The sequence below is a fragment of the Sceloporus occidentalis genome, unplaced genomic scaffold, assembly GCF_023333645.1.
Source record: "Sceloporus occidentalis isolate IW3139 unplaced genomic scaffold, rSceOcc1.0.p SCAF_5, whole genome shotgun sequence".
Classification (NCBI taxonomy): domain Eukaryota; kingdom Metazoa; phylum Chordata; class Lepidosauria; order Squamata; family Phrynosomatidae; genus Sceloporus; species Sceloporus occidentalis.
Window position 1 is genome coordinate 183,079,950 of NW_028316985.1, and position 27,234 is coordinate 183,107,183.

At 41.6% G+C, this 27,234-nt stretch overlaps 1 protein-coding gene across 10 annotated transcripts in view; it reads right to left on the reverse strand.

The window, feature by feature from the left end:
* LOC149313252 (spermine oxidase-like) overlaps positions 1-27,234 on the reverse strand; it is a 58,377-nt gene that overhangs the window by 19,037 nt on the left and 12,106 nt on the right. For all 10 annotated transcript variants that reach the window (XR_016281364.1, XM_089526356.1, XM_089526355.1 and 7 more), the window contains one exon: positions 2,479-2,713. Coding sequence is in view for 9 of the 10 variants with exons in the window: in XM_089526356.1 (XP_089382482.1) it covers positions 2,479-2,686 (208 nt within the window). In the remaining variant the exon portion in view is untranslated. The remainder of the gene's footprint in view (positions 1-2,478; positions 2,714-27,234) is intronic.

Here is a 27,234-nt window from a genome sequence, read left to right on the forward strand (position 1 = left end):
TTCAAATTACCAAATTAAAAAAAAAGATAATCCACCTGAATGTTAGGAAGAAGTTCCTTATTGTAAGACCTGTTCAACAGTGAAATGGACTGTGGTGGAGGTGGGATTCTCCTTCTGTGGAGATTTTTAAACAGAGGTTGGATGGTCATCTCTCAAGAATGCTTTAGTTGTGTATTCCTGTATGGCAGGGATTGGACTAGATCACCCTTGTGACCCCTTCCAACTCTATAATTCTATGTTTCTAAATCAACACAGCCATGCCACAGTTCAAGACTCCCAAACTTCACACTCTGGCTAAATCCTAAACATTCTATATATAAAGACCACAGCCAGGAAACCTTCCACAGGTGTGTTGAACAATGCAATGACCGCCTAAAGGCTTGGAATATTAAGTACTTCCCTTCTGTCTGGCAACACGCACTGCCAGGGTCTATTTTTGACACAGTGTATTTGCCGTCTATAACCCATTTCCCATTCCAAGGCTGCTGCCAAGTCTTTAGCAGTGTCGGCAATTCTCAACTGAAAAGCCGGATGCTGGACTTGTTGGGCTTCCTTTCTCATCCACTTCCTGGGCAAAGAGCTCGTCAGATGTTCATGTTTTAATTTACTGTTTTGTGTTTATCAACTGAGATGCAGTATGTGATGTCAGAGATGGGCTAAACAAGAAGGAAGGAGGCAGCTCAAGCACGCACATACACAACAGGATAAAAAATAGTGTGCAGCCCAAAATAAAGGAAGTCAATTCATTATGACAAGCCAGTCTGTGCAGTACAGTGAAGGAGGTCAATAACAGCAGCATCATAGGTATGCTCTACCCAAAGGTTTGTGCAGAGCAGCCTCATACTTTGAAGAACTTGTCCATTATAATCTTGCACCTTAAAAAGTGGCCGTCAGATCTCTTAAGTAGTGGTAGAAACTAGGTGCCCCTGAGTTTTAGTTATTCCCTAACTAATTTTAGTTATTCCCTAATTATTTAGTTTTTGACATGTGGCAGGCAGTATCTCCTGGTTTTTTTAGCACAAATCTCCCAAATATCAGCCCCAGAAGTGACCAAAAGTCTACTTCCAGGTCTTACTTCCATTTTTTCCATCCACTTTTCAGTTGTAAATCAGTGGTTGGGAGCCTTGAGGGAAAACAAAGGAGTCTAACTACCGCTCCAGGTGCTGATTCATATACAGTTGGTTGTATTTTCACCTGAAAAAGAGGTTTACTGTGGCATGAGCATGGAGCAATATCCCTGGTTGGCAGGTAAATGTCTATATACGGAAAGAAAGGTCAGAAACGTAAACAGAGCCAAAAGGCCAAGCACTGAAGAAGGTACAATCTCTGACATTTCTGCACAAAGCTCACTAGCCTAATGGCTTTTTCACCCCACTGTTTACAGGTGTTATATACATACACACAACCCATATCCATACATTTATCTGCCAATGAAAGAGAACACTTCCTGCATTTGAAGACATGGGCTGTAGTCCATGAAAGCTTACACCATAATAAATGAGTCTAGTTGAAGAGGTCACAGGGCTTCTTTGTTTTGCAGTGACAGACTTAATGCCACTCTCCTGCCTAGTATTTATGCTATTTATAGGAATGCAAAAATGGAAGAGAGGTACTTTATTATATGAATGCGCATTCTGGGCAAGTCAAGCTTCAGACCCGCAACCCCTAGCCAACTGTAGTAAGGAGCTGAAGTGTGAAAACAAAGACTGCCTCCTATCCTCAACTCCACAACAAACTGCAATGCCATTTGTGCATTGAGAAGCAAAGTAAAACAATCACACATTAAAATGGCAAAGGTACAAAACCAAAGGCACATCCAGAAGTATTTGGTGGGCTGAGAAAACTGGCTTAAAGGACCTCACCTTTTAATGTAACAAACCCAGTATTTATCTTCCTAAAATTAAATTTCCCTAAGCCTTTGAAGGAAAAAAGCAGACAGAGGCTATCAAAGGCGACTAGCCAGGATGCATAAGACCTTCAACAAAATGTTGCAGTGTAGAGCTTTCTTTTCCAGCAAGCCGACAGAAATTGATTTTTAATAAGAAAGGGCTGTTTTATAGTACTGTACTCTTTGTTTTAAAGTAACATTTAAAATGGTTTTTATTTGGTTGTTGTTTAATACCGATTTAATCTTAACTTTGTATGTTTTTAACTATATGTGTTTTTGTTGTAATTTTCTGCCTTTTTGTAAACCGCCTTGAATTCCAGTCCGGAAGAAAGACAGGATATAAACAAAGGGATAGACTGATTGATGTTCACATTTCCAGTTAGCCAGCCATGCCCTCTTCCACAAAACTCCATTTCTTTCTCCCGCATACTGGGACCATTGCATTCCTTGCTTATGGGCTTCCCAGAGACACTTGGTTGACTACTCTTGAGGTCTACTTAACTCTAACTACTCAACTCTTAGACAAGAGAGACCTGAGGTTTAATACATCAAGGCCAAAGTAGAACCAACATGCAAGTCTGTTTCCTTACCGAGCTTTACGCTTTGTACTCGGCCTCCGATTCGGTCAGATGCTTCGAGGATAGTCACATCCGTGAAACCGTTTTCCAGGAGAGTTTTTGTCGCAGAGAGGCCCGCAAGCCCAGCACCAATAACTACTATTCGCGGCTGTCGTTTTTTCCGTAGGCCACTACTAAGAGGATCATCAGTGCTGTCTGCAGATATGTCACTACTTTGCATGCCGTCCAAGCTCTCTTTCTAAGGAACCTGCCGAGAAAAGACACACACAAGTAGGTTCAGACCATTAACTTGGTGATTTGTTTCTTTGCTCTTTCTTTCTCTCTTTTCCTCCCTTCCCTTAAGATCCCATTCAATCTCTTGCTCTGTTAAATCCTGGAGAAACTCTAAGACAGACAAATGGGAAAATGAGAGCCAAACCATCTAAATGGAACACAGCATGGAATATAAATGGTTCTGAACCTGGGCGAGGAAAGATTTGGAGACTAAGAAAAGCCTCCACCCAGTCATCAGAGATGACATTTTGGGAAAACTCACAGAGTGTTTGGTCTGAAGTTACTTTTTATAGACCTTCAGAACCAACTGGGGTGGCAATTTTGTGGTAAGGAGGGAGGGAATCCAGACATCACTCTGCAAAACCTGCTGAGCAAAGGAATGATTCGGTCTTGCTGCTGCTTCTCTGGCAACCACAAAACATATGCTTCAGGACCTAAAGATAAGGAAATGGGCAGTGGCGCCTAGTTATAAAGGTTCAGCAGCTAAGCTGGGCAACACAGGCCCCTCTGCACATTATGTATTTTAGGTTTCCCACACCCACCCAGCATCAAAGCTGAGAGCCCCAGGCAGCAAGGAACTCAGAGGAGGTTGGCAGGGAAAAAACTGAGTTGGCAGAGAGCAGAGGGAAACATACTGCAGCTGTGAAGAGCTTGGTAATGTGTTTCCTCGGGGATTTTTTTGTTTTTGTTTTGCTTTTTTGCCTTCCCAGTACTCAAGGCAGTTTGAGACATTTTGCTTTTAAGTATGCTTTCCTTTCTTACATTTGTCTTTTCTTTTGCATATCAGACAGCATATGAGTATTAGGTAATTTTCTGAACATTAGGCAATATCTGCAAGCTTTTTCTCCATCCGCCACCATTCCAGGTGAGGAAGCAGGAGAGAGCCCACATGAAACTTGGTTGGCCACCCCTCTGTTCACCTTACATGGACAGGCAAATATCTTTTTATTTAGGCAGGCCTTTGATGCTTAAATTATGGTGGCAGACAGGTCTTTTAATGAGGCGTGTTATGTTTTTTTATCCTTTTTACTATTCTGCATTGTGCTTTAAACTGTTTTAATTTAGTGTAGAATTAATAGATTGTTTAATTTTTGTATTAAATAGGTTTCAATTGTATTTTCTTTTAATTTATTGTAATTAGTCTTGGGTCTCATACTGGGAGAAAGATGGGATATAAATTAAATAGATTAACAACAACGAATTATTATTTATCATAGAATCATAGAATCGTAGAGTTGAAAGAGACCGCAAGGGCCATCCAGTCCAACCCCATTCTGCCATGCAGAAACTCTCAATCAAAGCAGCCTGCCAGATGGCCATCCAACCTCTGTTTAAAGACCTCTAAGGAAGGTAACTCCACCACTCTGTGAGGGAGTGTGTTCCACAAACAGCCCTTACTGTCAGGAAGTTCCTCCTAATGTTGAGGTGGAATCTCTTTTCCTGTAGCTTGCATCCATTTTTCTGGGTTGTGTTCTCTCGACCAGCAGAAAACAATCTTGCTCCCTCCTCAATATGATATCCCTTCAAGTATTTAAGCAGGGCACCTCTTAAATCTTCTCTTCTCCAGATTAAACATCCCCTCCTTTGGACACGCTCCAGTTTCTCAACATCCTTTTTGCATTGTAGTGCCCAGAACTGGACACAGTATTCCAGGTGGGGCATGACCAAAGCAGAATAGAGTGGCACAATTACTTCCCTTGATCTAGACACTATATCACACTTTTCCCCCAGTGTTGGGATTCAAGGCTGCAATGTTAGGATTCTTGGCCAAGGAACAGATTACAAACATACAAAACACCAGTAAAATATACACTTATCCCTTGGTATCCACTGGATTTGGTTCCAGGACCACCAGTGGATAACAAAAACTGTGGATGCTCAAGTCCCACATACTTTTTAAAAACCCAGCCAACCAACACACCATTAAAAACCCACTGATGTCAATTTCTGAAATCCCATTGGAGTAAGATACTTTTGACTTGCTAGTGGAAGGAGAGCAAGAAGGGAACCATCCCAAGGGAGGGATTTCCAAAGTTTGGAAAAAGCTACAGAAAAGATTATCTCCCCTACACTCACCAAATATGCCTGGGAAAATAGGAGGATGAAGAGAAAGGCCTCCACAAATATGTACGTATTAGAGAAAATTCAAAGTGCACCATCACCACAACCACCCGCAACCAACACTGACTGGTCTGCTGTTGCTGACCAACAATGGCATAAGAATTACTTATGCTACTTTGAGTCATTTTTGTGACTGGTGTATAGCAATGGCAGGGGGAAAGCAGGAGAAGCCATCTTGAGAAAAAACTGCCCTCTCTTGGCTCCTGAGCAATTTAGGAACTGGCAGGAGAGCTGATGGTGCAACTTTTGCTACTATTATGCCCTCCCTGCCAACACAATACCCATGGTCCCTTTTCCTCTGCCTCTATACTTCTGCCTCTGCCGCCACCATCGCCTCCGCTTAACGTGTGCTTACGCCACCAAATAAGTTCTTGGCCAGTGATTCCAGACATTTTTTTCAAGCTGCCTCCAGCTGTTTCTTGCAGACTACAGGGCTGTAGATCAAAGGACCGAGGAAGACCGACCACTCAGAAAAATAACCAGGAATAAGCTGCACATAAATGAGCTGTTGGGGTCATCACCGAGGAAGGATTTCAAGGCCATAAAGGGTGATTCTACAAAAGCACAAAAGAGACTGTATTTCCCCCCTTCTTTATATGTAGATGAAATGGACTAAGTCAGATCTAACCTAAGAGCAGAGAGGGAAAACAATTTTCTTTGTGAAGTCTAACTCTGGGAATATTTATTGGGGCATTGCTTTTCTCATCATGTGCCTTCAAGTCATTTCTGACTTATAGTGACCTTAAGGCAAACCTATCGTAGGGTTTTCTTGGTGAGATGCTTCAGAGGGGGTTTGCCATTGCCATCCTCTGAGGCTGAGAATGTGTGCCTTGCCCAAGGTCACCCACTGGGTTTCCATGGCAAAGCCATGACTTTAACCCTAGTCTCCCAGTGTCCTAGCCCAATGCCCAAATCATGACACCACGATCACCCTCTTACATCATTGTAATTCTGGGTTTTGCCATCAAGGGCTTTTCACATGCCTGTGTTGGGAGGTATCTCATGTCCCTTATGCAAGCAGTTCCCCTTCACTCCTCAGCACAAGGAACCAGATTAAAGCCTGGAACTATATCCAGGGGTAGCCATGTTGGCCCTATACCAAAGTATAACATCCAAAATCCACAAAACACTGATACCTTTATTGGACCAACCAAAGGGCACAAAATACATGTTGAAAGCTTTCAAAGCTCCACTGGGTTCTTCATCAGGCAAAGGTATTAACAATCATGCTGAATGAACCAGGTCAGCAAGGGGAGGTCTTGTTTCCACATACTCTGGACAAGACCGAAAGGCTGGGAGGACCAACCTACCCATTCTTGAAACTAGTACACTATCTCTTAAATTACCCTCTACCTCAGTGATGTGATTTATGTGTAAAAACTATTTAAATTATTACTACTTCTTAGAAGGATAGAATCTTAAGAGCTGAAAGGAGACACAAGGGCCACCTAATCCAACTTTTGCCATGCAAAAATAGACAAATATAGCATTCCTGAAAGATGCCCATTTGTTTAAAGACATCCAAAGAAGAAAAATCTACCATCCTCCCTGGCAGTCTATCCCACTGTCAAACAGCTCTTACAGTAAAGAAGTTCTTCCTAATGTTAAAGTGGAATCTGTTTTCTTGCAGTCTGAGTCATTTCATTTGTGTTCTAATCTAAGAAGCAGCAGAAAACAAGCTTGCTCCATCTTCTATAGTTAAAGATGATTATCATGCCACCTCTCAAGCCTTATCTTCCCTTCTTGTTCTTCTTCATGGCAGTTCTAAATTAATGAAAATATTTTGGATGACCCCTTCAAGTGGTCTCCAGAAGGGTCCAAATATTTTTGTTTACTTGGGTAAGGCTTACCTCACCTTGGTTTCATCTCATGTGTGTATATTATAAATTTCCTGAAACATGTTCAACTCCTCTCCTTTTTTTTTTTCTGTTGTAGGAACCTATCTCTGTTCTTTCTCTGTTATTTCTGCTTCTGGGACCAAATTTTCTGTTAAAGAAGGGATGCCCAGGAACACATCTACTTTGCTAACTATGGTATACCTGTAGTCCAAGCAGTCTGTAACTATGGTATACCTGGAGTCCAAGCAGTCTTGGAAGCCATCAGTGCATATCTATTGAGTATTGAGTATTGTGACATTGCAATGACACCTCTGACATGAGATGGCACAGAATGTTTTCCTGCTTAGGGAGCAAAATGGTCAGAATGTTTGCCATCATCTTCTATGAGAGAAAGGGAAGTTGTTTGTTTCGTTGGGATCACAGTTTCACACAACCCTAGGGCAGGGTGAGGTTTGCAAAGAGCTGGTAAACGAACAGCCCAGAGATGAGACAGCTTAAGAAATGGTAAAATAATAACGGATATGGTAATTTAAATAGCTTTTTAGTCTATTGGTCCTTTGTAATGTTTGCATGTTTTTAGTTTTATTTGTGATGTCAGCTTTTCTATCTTTTCATTTTGGAGAGCAAAAAGGGCTGGGAAAAGGTAGCATAGAATTAAACAAAACTTGCCCACAGAGCCCCCAGAGTTCAGGGCACTCCAGCTATAACTTGGATGCCTGCTCCACCTATATCCTCCCAAATGCCCTCCAGGCTTGGAAGGGAAAAGGACAGCAAAAGTGTTAGGCAACAGCCATTTGAAGACACTATGCAAATGCTGAAAGGGTTTTTTCCTTAATTTCAGCACAATACATAAATGAAAGGAATAATTTAGATATACTGTAGATGCAGTTTGTGAAGTCTAAGGTTTTCACAACCGGCATCCATAGTTTTTTGTGGGGTTTTCAGGCTATGTGGCTGGAACATAGCCTGAAAAACCCAGAAAAAAATTATAGATGCAGTTTGCTACTAGCAAACTATAATTTTAAGAATTTGTCTTGCTCAGATTTTGTAAGTACATTGCAAGCCAAAAGGCATTTTAATGAAGATTAGTCCATCAGAAAAATACAGTTGAGTACATAATAAAATACAGTATATGTAATATAGCTGTAAATAAACCATACAAAATGCAACTATATTTATATTAGTGTTTTTAGCTTTTGCAGTTGGACCTTAGTATCTGCATGGGATCCGTTCCAGACCCTCCCTGAGAATACCAAAAAATGCAGGACCTCAAGTCCCATTGTCCCTAATGGCTAGTCTAGCCACATGCACAGAGCCTCATTGGGGACAACAGGGCTTGCCGTCCGCAGATGCTTATATCCGCACATGACAAACCTATGGTTAACAAGACTTATTTTATTAATACTTATTTATTTATACCCTGCTCTTCAGCCAAGGCTATCAGAGCCACTTACAGTTTGTTAATTAGACATTTCCCTGCCCTCAGGCTTACAATCTAGAAAAGACAAGACACAAAAGGAGAAGGGAATGACAGTAGGGAAAGGGGAAAGTCCAGCAGATCTGCTCTCCCTCAGAGGCCTGTTGGAGCTGGCTTGCTTTTCTCTCCTTCAAGATGGTGGATAGAAAGAGCACACAAGAAGCATGCAAACAGGGCCCCACTGTATTTTGTAATGCCTTATATTTTCTTGAATGTTCTACATTTTGGGGTACCTTGTCCTCTTTTGCGGCTATGACATCTGGTTACCCTGGATTTTGAAGGCTCTGGCCCACTTTGTGCAGGCACAGAACAACATGTACACAAGAGTTGCAAAGATCCTGAAGACCAATAGAAATGGTAGAGAGGAGCAAAGAGAAACAAACAGATTGGTCCAATATTGGGTTTGTGGACAGAAAGGAAGATACAAGAGGTTTACAGTGCTAGAGACAAAGGGACTTGGAGGCAAAGATACAGCTGCTGTCTAACAGTGGCCTGTTACAAACGGGCATAAAGTACGGACGGGGTCCGTATTAGGATTGGAAAGGGGCGTCACTTCTGGACGCCTCTAACCCTAATACGGACCGAGTCCGTACAAAATGGCGGCGCCTGTTCCACACGGGGGCCGCCATGTTTACGTAGCGGATGCACGGCATCAGCACGTCGCATGGCACATATGATGCTGCGAGTGCGCCATTGGCGCCTTGCGGCATCATATCCGCACCACAAAGAGAAGTGCCATTTTGGCGCTTCTTATTTGCAGCGCAGAGGAGCTTCACGGTGTGGACGCTGGGGCTCCTCCGCACTGCAAATGAAGACAGTGGCAGTGGTCTGTAACGCACCAGTGATTCCCAAACTTTGGTCCTCAGGCTTTTTGGATTTCAACTCCCAAAAGCTCTAGCCAGCTTGACCAGTAGTCAGGAATTCTAGGAACTGCAGTCCAAAAGATCCAGATGATCAAAGTTTGGGGATCCACTGGTCTAGAAGCTGACAAGGTAACACATAGCAGGAGGATTTGGCCATTACTTGAAGCATTGTGACCTACCAATTCTAAAGGTGAAAAGAGAAGAAAGACCAAAAAGCAACAGGATGAGCTTCACATATCAGTAGGTGGACGACTTTCACATATCAATTTCAATTCTTTAGTGAAAGCCTTCTGGTTTTTCTTTATTCTATTCACTGATTTGATTTTGATAACCAGGGACTGAAATTAAGTTGGGGGAGTGAAAGAACAATAGTTTTGATCAGCATTTGGCACATCATATTTCTTAGACATCAGACGTTGAGCACGGATCAGTGGATGCCTTGTGCTGCTTTCCTCAATACAATACAAATTTCTATGCCATTTTCATGCAGCCTATTTCAGTTTGTTCATCCCTTTGGAGAAGGAAGGGGGAGAGAGCAGAGAGATTTCTTCCCAGTGCCATGTCCTATCCTGCTCTTTCAGGTATCCCATGTAATACTAAAGTAGGAAAACAGAGGAACTGACATAAGCAGTTGTCTTTTCTCCTCCTCTGTGTCCTGTTCTTGCTGAGACATTTCCCAGTCCTCACTTGTTTATGCATAATTTTCAAGAAACACACAAACATATTAAGGAAACCAGACTGTGGCAGCCAGACGCATCACACTTCTAAATTGCCATTTGTGCAATTTCCTGTTTCAGGCAAACAACAGATTAGGGGCTGTTTTGAAGACAGTGTTCTTACAGATTATTTTGCCTAAGACAGACTTTGCCAACAGGAAGAAAAATTGAATCTATATAAGGCTCACAATCAGGACCATAAAGGACCAAACACATTATCAGGACCAACATCACCTCTCCAAGAGATCTTTCCTTAACACAAACAGGCTCAGCATAATGAGGAACCTAAAAAATTAGTATATGTTGAGAAGCCCACTAGGTAACCTTGGGCAAGTCACTCTCTTTCAGCCTCAGAGCATGGCAATGGCAAACTCTTCCTGAATAAACTTGTCAAGAAAACCATATGATAGTGGCATAATGGTTTCAAAGTTGGACTCCGACTCTAGGGACCAGAGTTCAATTGCCAACTTGGCCACGAAACCCACTGGATGAACTTGGGCAAGTCACATGCTCTCAGCCTCAGAGGAAGGTAATGGCAAACCTCCTCTGAATAAGTCTTGCCAAGAAGTCATCAAGATAGGGCTTTAGAGTCACCATAAGTTGGAAATGATTTGCAGGCACACAACAACCACAACAACAGACTTATATGTACACACACAGAGAGAAAGATTATTGATTGTGACAGATATATTATTACATTTTAATCTTTGCTCATTACATCTATATTTATTCTTTTCTTGAACCCGCAACAAGAGACAGGTCTGCTCTCCCAGCCAACTTGCATCACTTTTATTCAGGTTTCCTCTGCCCAAAAACAAACACACAGGGAGGTTTGCAATGACACACACATCCTGCTCAGTCAGGCTAAAGCTGGAACAGCAAACTCCATCCTGCCAAGAGCTGGCTAGGGGAGCTACTGGAAATTCTCCTGTTGTGATCAACTTCCAAGCATCTCACTGCACTTAAAGGGCAATGTTCTCTAAGCAAACAACACAGGTCTGAGAAAGGACACAGTGTGCTGTCCATAACAAACAATAAATATCTGGAGTAGCATGCAGAAATCTGTGGGTACCTCTTGCTCCTTTTCAGTGCATCCCTCCAGCCCCCAGGAACAATAAATACACATTGTGCAATGTCTCCCTCCACCTCTGACTGGCAGTCAGCGCTGGGCAAGGCAAGAGATCACAAATCCCAGAGGTGTCATAATGCACCTCCTGACACACACCAAATATTGTCAGACAGAATGTCTTCCCAGACTATTTATCTGCTTTTCCGAACTAGTTAAACCGGCAAACCCAGCTACTGAAATTTCTTGCCGTGCAGCTTCAAAGCAATTGCTGAGTCTACTTTGGGTAATTCTCCCAACTAAAGGAGGAAACAGAGCTTGAATAGCCAGAGCCACATTTACTTTGTGGTGAAAAATAAATAAATAAATACATAAATAGTAGTTCTGAGTTCAAAGTCATGGAGGAGCCACCATGGTGTCAGCATTGAAGTAAAACTTCTGAAGACCAGTTTGAATCTCTGTTCAACCTTGGCTGGGACCCACTGGGTGACCTTGGACATGTCACACTCTCTCAGCCTCAGAGGAAGGCACTGGTAAATCTCTTCTGCAGAAATCTTGCCTTGTGATAGGGTTGCCATAAGTCATGATTGACTTGAAAGCACAAGGCAACAACAACAATCCAAAGTTGTTATGATGGTAAAACCTTTTAGGCCAACCAAAAGATACAAAAGCATCAGAGCTTACCAATACATTTTGGGCATTTCAGAGCTTTTTGTGTTGAATTTCAGATTTCAGAGATTCAAACTTGTCTTCTGAAGTTCTTTTTGTGTTGCCTTAGAGTCACCAGAAACAACCTGAAGGCACACAACACTCATACTAACCCAAACCGAGGAGGAGGAGGAGGAGGAGTCTTAGGGAGATGGGACTTCCCGCCAGAAGGGGTGGGAGCTCTGGTTGGAAGAGGTGGGACTTCCGCCCAGAAGAGTGGCACACCACCCCTCCTTGTCTCTGCTCGGTTTTCCGCGGGAGAACTGGGTATCGGAAAGGCTATGCGTGCCTCCCCACCACTCCTGTGGCTGCTGTGTGTCCTCAATGACAGCTTCACGTGCCAGAGAAGGCACTCATGCCATAGTTTCACCGACACAGCCCTAATCAAAAGCTTTAGCCACAGGTTATACAGGTTGAGTCTCCCTTATCTAAAATTCTGAAATCTGAAATAGTCTAAAAATCAAGGCTTTTTTCATGGGTGGGAGATAGTGACATCTTTTCTTTCTCATGGTTCAGTTTGTTTTATCCACAAAATTATTTTTTAAAATTGTATAAAATTACCTTGAGGCTGTGTGTTTAAAGGGTATATGAAATATAAATGAATTTTGTGTTTAGGCTTGGATCCCATCTCCATGATATCTTATTATGTATGTATATGCAAATACATGTATTCCAAAACTCCCCAATAAAGAAAATCCTAAATGCTTCTGGTCCCAAGTATTTTGGATAAGAGAGACTCAACCTGTAGCTTATTCTTTTTCTTATTAAATTATTAACAACCATGCAATATAGTGAAGGATGAAATCTGCTAAGAGATGCCCACTCCTGTCCTAGACAGTGTAAGAGGCATTTTAAGATAATTCTCCCCAATTTTGGGGAGGGGGTTGGGGGTACAATGTAGAGGGGGTGGCCCTCTGAAGGCTTATGGTGGTGCAGTCTTCCTATGTAGCCCGTGGCAGGCAAGTCAATCTATGAAACCCTATGAAGTCACTTCCCAAAGGTCCACCTGGTGCCTCGGTTATACAACAACCCTGCAAAGAAAGATCATTATTATCTAGGGTGAAAAATACTTGTCCACTCCCCCAAGGTGACAGAAAGTGTTTGAAACAATGGATAGACTTGAATGGAGGTTCTCTCACAAAAGTTGGGACAGATTTTTCTCCTCCTCATGGTTTTGGAAATGAGAGAATAAAACAAAGCTGGAAAATCAAGCTGCAGCGCACACATTCCAAAGTGGCTCAGAGAATGTGAGGAATGTCACAACAGTGGGCAAGAAAAGCAATTGGGCAGAGAAGCAAGAGGGGGCGGGGAGGCTTCTGTGAGCTGAAATTTTTTCACACCCTACACTCAGATGCTTTTGAGTTTAGATGCTGGCTCTTAAAGGAGACAGATTGCAGATGGTCTGTCTGGGGAGGGAAGCACATGCATGACACACACACACACAATCGCTTTGGCAGAATTAAGATCACTGTTGTTGCATGCCTTCAAGTAGTTTCTGACTTATGGCAACCTCTTGGCAAGATGTTGCCCAAGGTTACCCAGTGGGTTTCATGGCTAAGTGGAAATCGAACCCCGGTCACAGTCCAACACTCAAACCACTATGTCACACTGGTTCTCATTATTATTACTGTTTTAAAAAAAGCATGGTTTTCAGATAGTTTTTTGCCTGAAAACAATGCCAAAAAAAATCCAACAAACACATGAAAACATGCAAAAACACCCCGTGCATACAACCTCACTTTCAATTGTCATTTTGGGAGAGACTACAGAAAATAGAGCTACTTAGGAGTTACTGTAATGGTGGTGGCCTGGAGGAAATTGGTCCCTGCCCACCACTGATCCAGGGATAAAAAGAATACTTGCAAATATACTCATTCTCTGCAAGAAAAAGTGGTTTGATGCAGCAAGGCATCTTGTCAAGAAAGCATTCAACCACTGCAAAAAACGATTGATTGGTTGACTGACTGACTGACTGACTGACTGTATTTCAGGACTGTTTTTGTAAAAAATTCATTTGCACAAAAACACATAGCATTTTTGCACAGTAAATAAGGCAGTGTGAGTGTGTGTTTGTTTGTGCACAAATAAATTTTTTCACAAAGAAGTTCTAACATACAAAAAAAATCATTTAAAAAAAATTCCTAAAATTCTCCCAATCTCTTTCAGCGGGGGGAGGGGGGAGGCTTTTAAACTGAGACCATTATTGCATCTAAGTGTTCAGGTTCTGATAAAAGACTGTTTGATGGTTCTGAAGTGATGCTAAAGGAGCCACTTGCATGCATTTCTATACAAACTATGGCAAGAAGAGATCCCAGTGGGTTGCACTATATAGGACAGACCAGTCTCCTACCCCACAGCCCAAACCTGGCCACCCAAGTCAGCTACTTCACATGGCTCAAAGGAGTGACTGACTAAGAGCCAGGATCTCATAACAACAAAAACAAGACTACTGGCAGTCAGAAGCATGTCTGCAGGCATCTAAATTATTACCAGCCTCTTACTGGAGGCCCCAGTTTGCATAATACTTTCCTAGCAGTCACAAACATGTCGACTAACAAATTTGAGTCAATGGCCTACATACAGGTAATTGCTACTGCTAAGAAAGTACAAATAAGAGATGCCAGCTGACCTTTAATTAAAAAACAACAAAGCAAATACCAACTGCTGTGCTTCCACATGGTACATAGAGCTGTGTGCAACCATTTTTTGCAGAACTGTTTGGAGTAAAGAAGTTGAGGTGATCCCAAACAAATTTGGGTCCTGAATTCCCAATTTCTTTTCTCTTCATGGGGACTCTATAGAATCTGCCCTTAAGATAAGCCATACATTGATAAGATATGCCATGCCTTCCTTATGGTAGTCAGCTACATGCCAGTGGCAATCCTAGGGCCCCCAATATCTATCATGACTTACCGCCAAGGTATGCAATTGCACAGGAGATAGGGTGGGGGATGCCCCTCTGTGGACCACCATACATCAATTTACAGCATAGCTCATCATTCTTGGCCACTGACAGGCTTATAAATCCATGAGTGCTAACTGTAGGAGATGGCCCATAGAGCAACCAAGATGCCTTACATCATCTACCTATTTTTCAAGACCTTCTATTTGTCATTATTTATTAAGAAAACAATACCATCATCATTTCAGGTACCAGGCAGGATGAAGAAACAGCTATGTCCCTGCCTACCTGCTTAATTCCAGTCATTTCTGTCTTCATTCAGCAGGACAAATCTTTCCAGCCACAACAGTTCAAAATGGACCTTCCTCAGAAACACAGTGTACCTCCAACTATGAAGCATTCAGAACAACCAAGAACTGTTTGCTTCCACCACACAATATTTGTGAGCTCCCTAAGAGTTACTGCCTACTTCTGGGAGCCAAAACCCAGGATTCTAGTGTAATTTTGGCCTGATCCAGCAAAATCTCTTTGCTATATACAAGCACAAGTATTTAATTCAGAGACCAACCATCCACCAATGGTTTCAGCTTCTTGGTAGCCTTTGTACAGATTTGCCAGACAGGGCCCTGCTCCAGCCAAGTATGGTGAAGTCAAGTTAGAACAACATGCAAACTAAGAGAGTAGACACAAAGAGCTCACTTGGGTATAGGAGTGGGTAACACAGAATGATAGAGGACATTTCCGCTGTGTCCTACCTCTAGCAGGCTGCATCATCATCTTTTGGTGCATAGCGTCACTTCTGACTACCATTGCAAGTGGTTTTGGTAGGGAATGCTTTTGTTTAGAGACCTAGAGGCTCTGGGTGGTGGAGGAAGCAAGCTGCCATCTTTCCACTTTTGGGTGCTTTGGGCCATTTTTCAAGTAAAAAACTGCTCAAAAGTCACTACAATTTTTATGCAGGGGAACAAGGGGTTTCTGGGGGACTTCAAGCACCATGCTTTTGGATCCCAAGGACAACATGTGGCCCATGGACAGTAGTTTGCCCGCCCCTGCTCTAGCATTAAAGGGATTTTCAGATTCACCACCTGTGTGGTTTTGCAAGACTGGAGGCAACACAAAAACTTCTGACTAGATCTGACCCAGCGTCAAGCGAGAAACAAGACCTATTCTTTGCCCTTTAACTGATCCAGGCCCTAGCAGACACCCAAGTCTACAGATCACAGGTATCAACCACACAACCAGCTTCTCCCCACAAGTGTGTATATATTTTCCTTCAAGTGGCTTGTCAATTTATGGTGTCCCCATGAATTCCATAGGGTTTCCTTAGGTAAGGAAAATCCAGAGGTGATTTTGCCAGTTTCTTCTTCTGAAATATAGCCTACAGCACCTGGTATTCCTTGGCAGTCTGCCATCCAAGTACTAACCACAGCTGATCCTGCTTATTTTCTAAGATCACATGAGATCTGGTGCCTTTAGGATATTCAGGCCACCGTGCTTGCTACTTTCAACAAAAAGATCATTCTATCCTAAAAGAAAAAATGGGTATAATTTGGATCAAAGTCTCACAAATTCCGACTACCAAATAGTTTCACTGACTCCCTGCCCCGAGTTCAATCAGATTTCCTCATACTTGAAATTCTCAGCAAGGATGCTTTTTAATGTTTTCCCCCTCCCAACTTGTTGGCAGGCAGTAGATTATTTAATAAACCACCAAGTGTGCCAACATATGGCCTGAACACTTCCTCCTAATGAGGGCAGCACTGACTGCTACCATATAGGCACACCACACTACCTGCCAAGGGGAACATCTGAAGTATTCCTCAGAACAAACAGAGGCATCCAATCCTTCAAATTAAAGCATGTTCTGCCAGGTAAGAGACTGAGTCATTGCTTTGGAGAATTCTTGATGAATACCCTGTGGTTGAGGTTGTTCTCTAACTCCCATTGATCTCAAAAAACCCAGTTAATTGGCCCTCAAGCAAGCCCTCTGACAAAGGAGCATATGTAAGAGCCAAAAACCAGGTATTCCTTCTGCTATTCGGTTTGGGACCTAGTTACCTAGGAGCAGGAAAAGAGCTGTTGATCAAGTATGGCTCAGTATTAGGTATGCGAGTGCAGCAAAGTCCAAGTGGAATCAGTCAATACTGGGGGGGGGGGGGGGGGGAGTGGGAAAAGAAAGATACGAAACAAGCCTGGGGTGACTGGATCAAAGAAGGGCAAAGGGGAAGGTCTACCTTTCCAAAAAAATACTCAGCATCTGGATACGATCTGACCTGGGTGTTGTGTGCCTTCAAGGCATTTCTGATTTATGGCAACCCAAGGGGTTTTCAGAAAAATCCTATAATGAAGTTTTCTTGGCAAGTTTCTTCAGAGGGGGGTTGTCACTGCCTTCCCCTGAGGCTTAGAAAGTGTGACTTGCACAGGGTCACCCAGTGGGTTTATTACATGACCGAGTCTTCAGAGTCATAGTCCAATGCTCAAACCAGTACACCACCCTTGCTCTTATGGTCAAGAGGGGCTCAAAATGTCCTCCAAATTTGATTGCCCAAATAGCACAGACCAGGGTTCCTTTCAAAAGCCAGCATGGCATAGTGGCTTGAGCACTGGACTACAACTCTAGAGATCAAGATTCGATTCCTCATTCAGCCATGGAAATACACTGGGTGACCCTGGGCAAGTCACACTCTTTCAGCCCCATGGGATGGCAGTGGCAAACACCCTCTGAAGAAACTTGCCAAGAAAACTCCATGACAGGTTCATCTTAGGATAAACATAAGTCAGAAACAACTTGAAGGAACACATAAATAAAGGGCTCCTTTCACAGCACACAATTACAGAACTATGATTCCATTTTAACTGCCATGCTAGCATCCTAGGGAACCTTGGGATATCTAGTTTGGTGAGTCACTAGTCCTTTCCGAGTGGAAGTTATAAATGCCTCTCCTTAATCTACAAATGAGCTAGCCAATGAGGGGTAGTTGTATACAAATCCCAGAATTCCATAAGCTTGGATCATGGCAGTCAAAATGGAGCCATACCATAAATCCATAGTGTAAAAAGGCCCTGTAGAAGTGTGGTTTTAACACAACAAAAATCATTCCACCATAGCACTGAGACAGTACCATGTTTGATACTGCATGTGTCAAATGATAATATGCATGCGTGAATACTCCCTTGAGGTTGGTTTCAGCAACCCTTCAGGCTTTCTGACGTCTCATCAAGCAATTTCCAACCCACGACTGCAAGTTCTCAAAACCAAGTCAAAAAAAGTTGGGGGGGGGGTGCAAGAGAGGAATTGATAACATGGACTGAATGAATGGTTTAAAATCAAGAAAACATCAACATCACTACATAGATTAACATAAGCCATAAATTACACAACTAAAACTGGGTACTTTTTCTTGCTAATGATTTTTTTCCTTAACAAGGTAAAAGAGAAAAGTGGAAAAGAGGAAGAGGAAACTCTGCAAGGAGAAAAGAAAATATTCAAGTGTTCACATGAAATTGAGTCCCATGTTTGAAAAAGCCAGTTTAAATTATCTAAAATACATTCATTTTAAAAAATTGTTTTAGAACAGGAGTGGGCAACTGCACCTCAAGGCACCAATATTTCAAATGGGAAGTGACTTCTAGTTTTGCTTCTTGCTCTTTCCTTGGTTTAGGACAGGGGTAGGCAACCTTTTTGAGCCGGGGGCCGGGTTGCTGTCCCTCAGACAACTGGGGGGCCGAAGCCAAAAAATAAATAATTAAATATTTTTTTAAAAAATTTATATATATAAATAAACCAGGACAAATGTAGGACAAAATTTTCAAATGGAAGACACTTTTTTTTAAAAAAATGGAGGACACGTGAAAAAAATTGCTGATTTTTTAAAAAATGTTAATATAAATGCATGTTTCTGAGGCTTCTATAGACAATTGCCCTCCAAAGGCCCCGGTGGCAATCGGCGGCAGGACCAGGCTGGGGCTGGTCCCAAGGCCTTGCCGGGCCGCATCCAGCCCGTGGGCCGCAGGTTGCCTACCCCTGGTTTAGGAGGTACTGTCAGTTGTGGGAAATAAAAGTAGTCAGTTTTGGCTGGTTTGGGGTAAGCGGCGGGGGGGGGGGGGGGGAATCTCTCAAAAAAATTCAAAATGATTCTTTTTATTCTTGCTGTGGATTCTTTGGGCTCCAAAACTGGGGCTTCCCCACCCCTCTTTTAAGAGGCTGTACTGAATTGTCTCCAATTATATGCAATAGCATTGTCATTTGCCCTCTTCCGGACTGGTCATTCTATAAACACCTTATTTTTCAGCTACAAACCATCAAAATTTGGACCTGGAAAAGAAAAGGTGATTTCTCAGAGAGAATTTCCTATTATTTTCAAAAAGAAGGAGGAAAATTGTACATGCACAAAATCTCCTCATCTTTCCATTGGGACGTTTCACTTTTCACAAACTGGGAAGAGGCAAAGTCTTGTCAATCCATAATAGGGCTTTCATCCTTATTCTTTCTCAAGACTTTTCTCTAGGAAAATGAAAAGCAACCAGTGAAGAAATCAAAGTCTTCTTTCAAGCTTTCCTTTCATTTTGCCAATGTCACCCCAAGGAAAAAAAGGAGAAAGAGGAGCCACTTTCAAAGACCAATGTTTTTCAGCAGAGGCTATTTTGGGACAAGCTGGCAGCAGCTCCTGAACGCCACCTTTGCAAACAACTGCTCCCTAAATTGCTCAGTAACATTTAATTGCCACTGCATGTTTGCACAATTATTTACATTCAAAAATGACTCTTCTTGTGACTCAACTAAATAGGAGAAACAAATGTCGTCAATGTGCTGAAAAGGAGGAGGGGGAATTCATGAGAGCCTCAGGAGCAGGGAAAGGGGTTAAAGGAAACTGCAGGTGCCAAGAAACACACAGCTGTTGCAACAACGCCAACCTCTTTTCTTTCACGACTGCCAAGAAAGCGGTTTTCTTAACACTCAAAACCACAACATTCACGAGGAAAATGCTGTTTCCTATCCTGCCCATGGCCCATTCGTCATGATGCAAAGAAGTGTGACCAGCACATCTCTGTAAATCTCACAGGTACCATTCCAGCAGCACTGCAAACCTAAGGGGAGTCCTTCTGGATTAGATGGAGAGTTTCCATCTAGTCGAGCTTTGTAGTTCTAATGATGCCTCCTGGAAGTCTCCAGCATATGAATTATGCCCCCATTACTGGTTCCCACATGAGAAATTTATACTGCCCCTGAGTAGTATATCTCAGTACTGTACTAACAAAAGGGCCTGGAACAATTACTAAAGAAAGCCAAAGAAGAAAAGTGCTACAGTAGGCTTAATGCTGAAAATTAAGAAAACAAAAATAATGACCATGGAAGAACTACATGAATTCAGCCTAAACAATGATAAAATAGAAATAGTCAAAGAATTCCCATCCAACATTGATCAGAATGGAAGCTTCAATTAAGAAATCAGAAGAAGACTAAGACTGGAGGGGGAGATCCTAAAGTGCAAAGACCTAACACTGTATATGGTGGGCCCTTGGTATCCATTACGGTTTGGTTTCAGGACCCTTGTGGATACAAAATCCATGGATGTTCAAATCTCATTATATACAATGGCATAGTTAAATGGTGTCCCTCACATAAAATAGCAAAGTCAAGGTTTGCTTTTTCGGAATTTATGTATATTTTTGGAATATTTTCAAGCCATGGATAGTTGAATCTGTGAATAAAGAATATGTGGATATGGAGGACCACCTGTACTAAAATTAAGATTAACCTAAACCATTATATTCCCCATCACCATGTACAAATGTGATGAGAGCTGGACAATAAAAAAAGCAGACCAAAAGAAAATCAACTCATTTGAGATGTGGTGCTGAAGAAGATGGGGGAGGATACCACGGATGGCCAAAAAGATAAGCAAATGAGTCCCAGAACAAATAAAGCCCGAATTCTCTCTGGAAGCCAGGATGACTAAATTGAGGTTGTCATACTTTGGACACATAGGAAAGATCCATTAGAAAAATCACTGATGCTAGGAAAAGTGGAAGGAAGGAGAAAGAAACACCACAGGCCAGATGGCTAGATTCAATCAGTGAGACCATGGGTCTGGGACTGACAGACCTGAGCAGAGCAGAGCAGTAGAGGACAGCAGGTTTTGGAGATATTTCATCCTCAGGGTCTTCATGAGTTGAGGACAACTCTAGGGCAGCCAACAACAACCCCTGGAAAAAGAAGTTCTATTCAGCAAGAACAATAGCTGGTAATCAGCCATAAACTGCATTATTTTTTCAAAGCATCCATCACATCATGTGAAGTCGAAGGCTTTCATGGTCAGCATCCATAGTTTTTTGTGGTTTTTTTTGGGCTATGTGGTCATGTTCTAGAAGAGTTTGTTTCTGATGTTTCACCAGCATCTGTGGCTGGCATCTTCATTCTCTGAAGATGCCAGCCACAAATGCTGACGAAATGTGAGAAACAAACTCTTCTAGAACATGGCCACATAGCCCAAAAAAACCACAAAAAAACTATCCATCACATCTCCTAGTAAAAAAATATAGAAATCAAGAAAGTTACATTTTGGACAAAGCCATTTTTTTTTACTTTTTGTACAACAAGAAAGGCCAGTTAGGGATTCTGGGAGTTGAAAAATCTAACTTTCGCTCTTGAGAAAATCCCTTATAGCAGTTACAGTGTACAAAGAGGCAGCTTTCTTTGACATTGTGATCAACAGCCATGTAAATATTACCATTGTGTAATTTTAAAAAAAAACCTCTTTAGAAACAGTGATCACTAATGCCTTGCCATTTCATGCAACTGTTCATTTTTCTATCCATTTTCTCACACACACACCCCACACACACACCCCTTTGAGCTGTGGAATACTCTATTATTGCATGAGAAAGGGGAGAATAAAAATGATTTCTTGCTACAACACAATATTTATATATCCATCTATTGTTGCAATGTAAACAGAATGCTTCTACTGGCAATAACTCAATCCTAGCTTACGTTCAGCAGCAAGGAAAAGATATCTGTGTTTTCAGTGATTTAGAAAAGCCCTTTTAAAAACTGTTTAAACATTAGACACCTCCAAATGCATACAGATGGATAAACCTTCTCAGTTGTTGAATGACAGCTCAGAAAGATCAAGAGGAAACAATTGCAATGCTTTTATGGGCCTCAAATGAAATTAATTAATTACATAAAGCCAAACTTCAAAGCTGCCTTTGAACTTAGATTTTCTCTCTGCAAAATAAGGACAAGGTAGGAGTAAGCAAAGTAGGGCCCAGGATCAACAGCACATAGAAATCAGGCTGAGGGCTGCTCACATCTCACTGTCTGGCTCAGTTACAGGTCTCCAACCTGTCATACTGCATGGGCACTAAGGGATTATGGCTTGTTGTGACAAGGATAAACAAGGCTACTGTCTGTCTGCCTGATCCTAGTCCCAGGAGACTAGAAACAGAATCAGTGCAAAGAATAGTAGAGGCTGTAACTTCCGAAGTCAACAACTAGAGCAGCACTAGAGCTTCACATTTTGGACGATGGGATGCAACTCAACTTAGCAGTCAATATCTGCTTTGTATGTACAGGTTGAGTCTCCCTTACCCAAAATGCTTGCAAATGTAAGTGTTTTGGATTTCGGCCCTATGCTTCAGGAAGGTGGCATACTAGTGTCTGCAGCAGCCAACACTTTTGCAAAGCCAGCTGCTATGTGCTTCAGGAGGCAACTGAAAGCCACAATCACGCTCTGTGAATATGGAAGCAACAGCCCCGTACTTTGGGAGGGGGGCAGAGCAGTGATTGTGGCAACCAACTGCTTCCCAAAGCAGGCTGCTATGTGCACATTCACACAGCAGCTGGCTTTGGGAGGCAGCTGGCAGCTGCAATCACTCATTCCCACCCTTCCTCCCAGAAGGCAGCATTTGCCAAAGGGGAAAAGAGATCACGCAACCATGGATTGCCCAAAAACCATCGTGGGGAAAAGTATGATAAGAAATTATGCTAGGCTGGTATGATTCTATTCCTAAACCAGTGTGATCATGACATGACAACAGGCTGGTGTAATAAAGTCCTAAGACATCCTATCTTCCAAAGGGAGACATTTACCTCAGCAGGCAGCCTGGTATACCTCAGGAACTCCAGCTTGAGGTGGTGGTGACAACATAACACTGTGTTGTGGTGACAACACAATACAATCATCTTTCTTTCCATAATGGACCAAATGGGATGGGAGTCCATTTTTGCACTGGCTTAGAAGTGACAGAAGGTCTGCTGATCAAAGATCCAATATACGTTGCCACCATTCAACAGACTGAGCTATACACATTATGTCTACAGTAGAGCAAAAGACAAGAAAAACAGCAGATGGGATACCATATGTGGGAAACATGTTCACAAGGATCACCATAGCATCTAAATGACATGCTATGGTCTGATGCCGGCTCACATAAAGAATGGCTTTCACTGGGGACATTTCGCTCAGTGTGCCCTATTTTGCTACCAGGGAAGAATGACACCATTAATTATTCTTTTTAATACTAGGTCTTCTGGCAAATAAATAAAAACAGCTGTTTGCCTTCAAGGTTTATGCTTATTTCCTAATTTTAGGGGTTTACAACAAGGGTTTTCTTTGTTTGTTTTCAGCTGGAAATTATTAACATTGTTATTTCCAGCTGAAAACAAATAAACAAAAAGACCCTTGTTGTGAACACTGAAAACTGGGATGTAGAAATTATGTCAATCACATATTCTTTCATTTCTTTAATCAGCAAAGGAGGTCTGTCAGCTTCCCCAAATAACTGTTGTGTCTATGTGAAGGTATGTTTTCTAGCTCTGGGTGCTTCAGGAAAATAGCTTTCATTCTACCCCCACAAACACTCCTATGGAATATATTTGAATTCACATAGGGTCAGAAAGTATCACAGAAATCAATCAATGTAAGTTATTTCTTTTATCCATGTAATGAAGGTCAATGTTGGAGATGCTATTATGTTTACCATTTTGTTAATTCTGTTGTGATGAGAAAGAAAGAAATACAATGTATTTTTCTATCACAAATTAGCCCTCCCTCATGCATGGATCTAAAAGGATCCAAAGAACACATGCAGTTACTTATTACTACAGGCTGAAACTCCCTTATTCAAAATGCTTGAGCCCAGAAGTGTTTTGGATTTAAAAGCAAAGATGCAGGTTTTGGAATATTTGCATATACATAATGATATATCTTGGAGATAGGACCCAAGTCTAAACATTAAATTCATTTATGTTTCATATACACCTTATACACATAACATGAATATAAACAATTATTTAAACACCATCACTGCGCCACTAGCACACTATGGCACATCAATGACGCAAGCGCAGCACCCCGACATACAGATGGCATCATCATGGCAGCTCCCATGGGGATGGGAAGCCACCATGATGGCAGCGTCTGTACAGACTAGGGTCTGGGAGCATGCAGTCGCTGTGTGCTCCTGAACCCTAGAATCAGCACCAGGACGGCGCTTCCCACGCGTTTGTACCAGGCCTTTGTCAATTATTTGTTATTTGTGGTTTTATATCAAGATGCTGTCATTATTGACATTGTAATTTTATGTAACAGAAGTTACATAACAGAAATTGCAATGGCGTGTGCGCCCATGATGCACACGCCGCAATGCACATCATGCACAAGCTCCATTATTTTCAGTGGGGCTCGAGCATACATGCTATTTGTCTTACATGGAGAGATCTGGAACGGATCCCCGCGTAAGGAAAGGGCACACTGTACTTTGTCAGGGAGCCTTTTCTGTTTGTGATTATCGTGATTTGTTTTTGTTAACAAAATATTTTTAAAGGCCAAAATGTACAAAAGATAACCTCAGTACGATCCTCTGTACTGATCTTGTGTTAAAACACATTCAACATAAATGTCCTCAAAATTTTATACGCGGGAAAAAAAAAGATTTGGTCAGTCAAATGGACAGTATGGATGAAAATATAATAAGCAACTGTTCTTAAAGCCCTAACTTCATTTAACAGGAAGAACACATAATTTAATCATACTAACTAACAAAATCAAATTAGTTAACTAATTGTGAAGCAATGAAATTAACTTTAAAATGTAATGAAATTTATATGAAGCGACATTTAGAGTGCTGTCTGTGGTTCTAGATGCTCCATCATAAAGCAGGAGACTATAGAAACAGTGACATTGCAGAAAGGAGCAACCAAAATTACCTTGGAGTTTGAGCATCTTCCCTAAGGAGAAAGCTCAAATCTTTCCCACTTATAATTTCTTTAAAAGCAAAGATGCAATGGACTATGTACATGAAAGAGTATCTGTAGCCACAAATACAACCATCCACAGATTCAACTATCCATGACTTGAAAATATTCAAAAAAAATATAAATCACCAAAAGGAAACCTTGATGTTGCCAGTTTATATAACAGACATCATTTTACTATGCCATTTTATTTATTGGGACAAGCATCTACAGATTTTGGTATCCACAGGGGATCTTAGAAACAAACCCCAGCAGAAACCAAGGGCTCACTTTATATGTATTAAGTCTTCAAGGCACTGTAGGACTCGGGATAATACCAAGAAACTGACTATTAACAGAGCCAAAACAAAGTTAACTGATTCTTCAGATGTATCAAAACATATTTATGAAACTTGCTGTTACAAGATGTGGTGTGGATAGCTTTAAAGAGGGACAAAACAAACTCACAGAGGAGGAAAGGTCTGTTAATGGTTATCAACCAACCATTTAGTGATACTGAACTCCAGAGTCAGTAAAAAAAAAAAAACTGTGGCCCTTTATCAGATGCATATGATGGCTGAAACCAATAAAGGATTATGCCAAATAAAACTCGTTAGTCTTTAATGCTGCTCCAAAAGACTCACTTTGCTTTTGTTCCAACAAACTGACACTGCTACCATGCCCCTCAAAATTCAATTCAGCAAACTGTATATTGCTAAATACCAGTAAGCAGGGGATGGCTAATGCCAGCTCATGGACTGGTCAGGGGTAGGAAGGCAAAGTGGAGCCTACTGACCACACACAGCCTCCAAATTCCAATTTCAGGGCCCTCAAAGCTCCACATCAGTTCTCCAAAGGCCCCCAACCCCTCAAAAAAAATTAATCTGACGTAATTTTGGGTTGATTGGTTTGCCCAAAAACCATGAGGATGCCCCTGAAATGTACAAAACAAAGATAAATCCACCAGCACTTCCAAATACATTTTCATCAGACCTTCTCAAAATGGCAACAGGGATGTCACTTCCAGTTTTGAGTCCTGGTTTTGGTGTTCTTCAGGACTGGTAGCCAAACTTTATTTACTTTAAGGGTTTCTTCTTTCCTGTTGTGGATTTCAATGGCTTCCCTGTGCATTCAGACCTGATAGTTGTTGGTGTGGTCCAGAATTTCAGTGTTTTCAAACAGCATTATGTGCCCAGCATGGTTTATAATGTGTTCTGCTACTGCGGATTTTTCTGGCTGATCCAGTCTGCAGTGTCTCTCATGTTCCTTGATTCGTGTTTGGATCACACAATATATATATATATATCCACTCTCTTCCAGGTCAGCATTCTCTGAAGATGCCAGCCACAGATGCTGGCGAAACGTCTGGAATAAACTCTTCTAGAACATGGTAACATAACCCGAAAAACCCACAAAAAACTTAACAATCTGCTTCTGTAAAAATTTGAAAGGGAGAGGCTACATTTTAAACCATATTTCGTTGCTTTATTGTGTGCTTTCAAGTTGTTTCGGACTTATGGTGACTCTAAGACTAACCTATCACAAGGTTTTTTGGCAAGTTTCTTCAGAGGGGGCTTGCCATTGCCATTCACTTAGGCTGAGAGAATGTGACTTGCCTATATTTTACTTGAGAAAAGTAAGACTACCATAGTCAGTCTCAAAAATGGGTTTATCATTAGGATGAAACTACAATCAAGCTCCTCCTTCAAATTTCTGTATGTCAACATCCAGCTATAAGCAGTCAACTGATTGCAGTCGTCTACTTTCAACTGAAACATCAGCTGACACTACAATGCTGAAGATGTTTACTCGGTCCTAAGTCACTCCTAAGACCAGTGGAATTTCCTTTCTAGTAAGTGTATTTATGACTGTTGCCAGGTTGCTGTAAATCAATTTATGTACTGATTTTGATTCAGGCGGGATATTTTGAGTAATTTTTTTAAAATTGTTTAGCTGAATCTATTGCCACCAGAATTAACCTCTATAATGTTTTTATTAAGAGAACCAGTATGGTGTAGTGGTTTGAAGGTGGACTATGACTCTGGAGACCAGGGTTCGAATCCTGGCTTGATGTTGTAGACCTACTAGGTGACCTGGGCAAGTCATATTCTCTCAGCCTCAGAGGCTGACAATGGCAAGCCTCTTCTGAAGAAACCTGCTAAGAAAACCCTGTGGGTTGCCATTAATCAGAAACAACCTGAAAGCACACAACAACAATGCTTTTAATATCAAATCAATTAGAAACAGGTTTGACTTCATACTCTCAACCTTAGTTTGTCACCTGTAAAATGAAACAAGATGAAAGAAAGGCAATAAAAGAAGGATGACCTGCCTTTCCTGACCATTAGCAATATCGCAGATGTTTTAAACATATACTGCTAAGTAAGCATTTTCACATTTCCTGCAATGGTGTTATTATGTTTGAAGAACAGTTTGAGAATGCCTCAATACATAGCACAAAGAGTGGTCAATAAATAAAAATTAAGTTAGATTTAAAACAAACAAGCATGGTTTTTGCAATTGGCCAAATTCTATAGATGTCTATCACCATTTGGCATCCCACT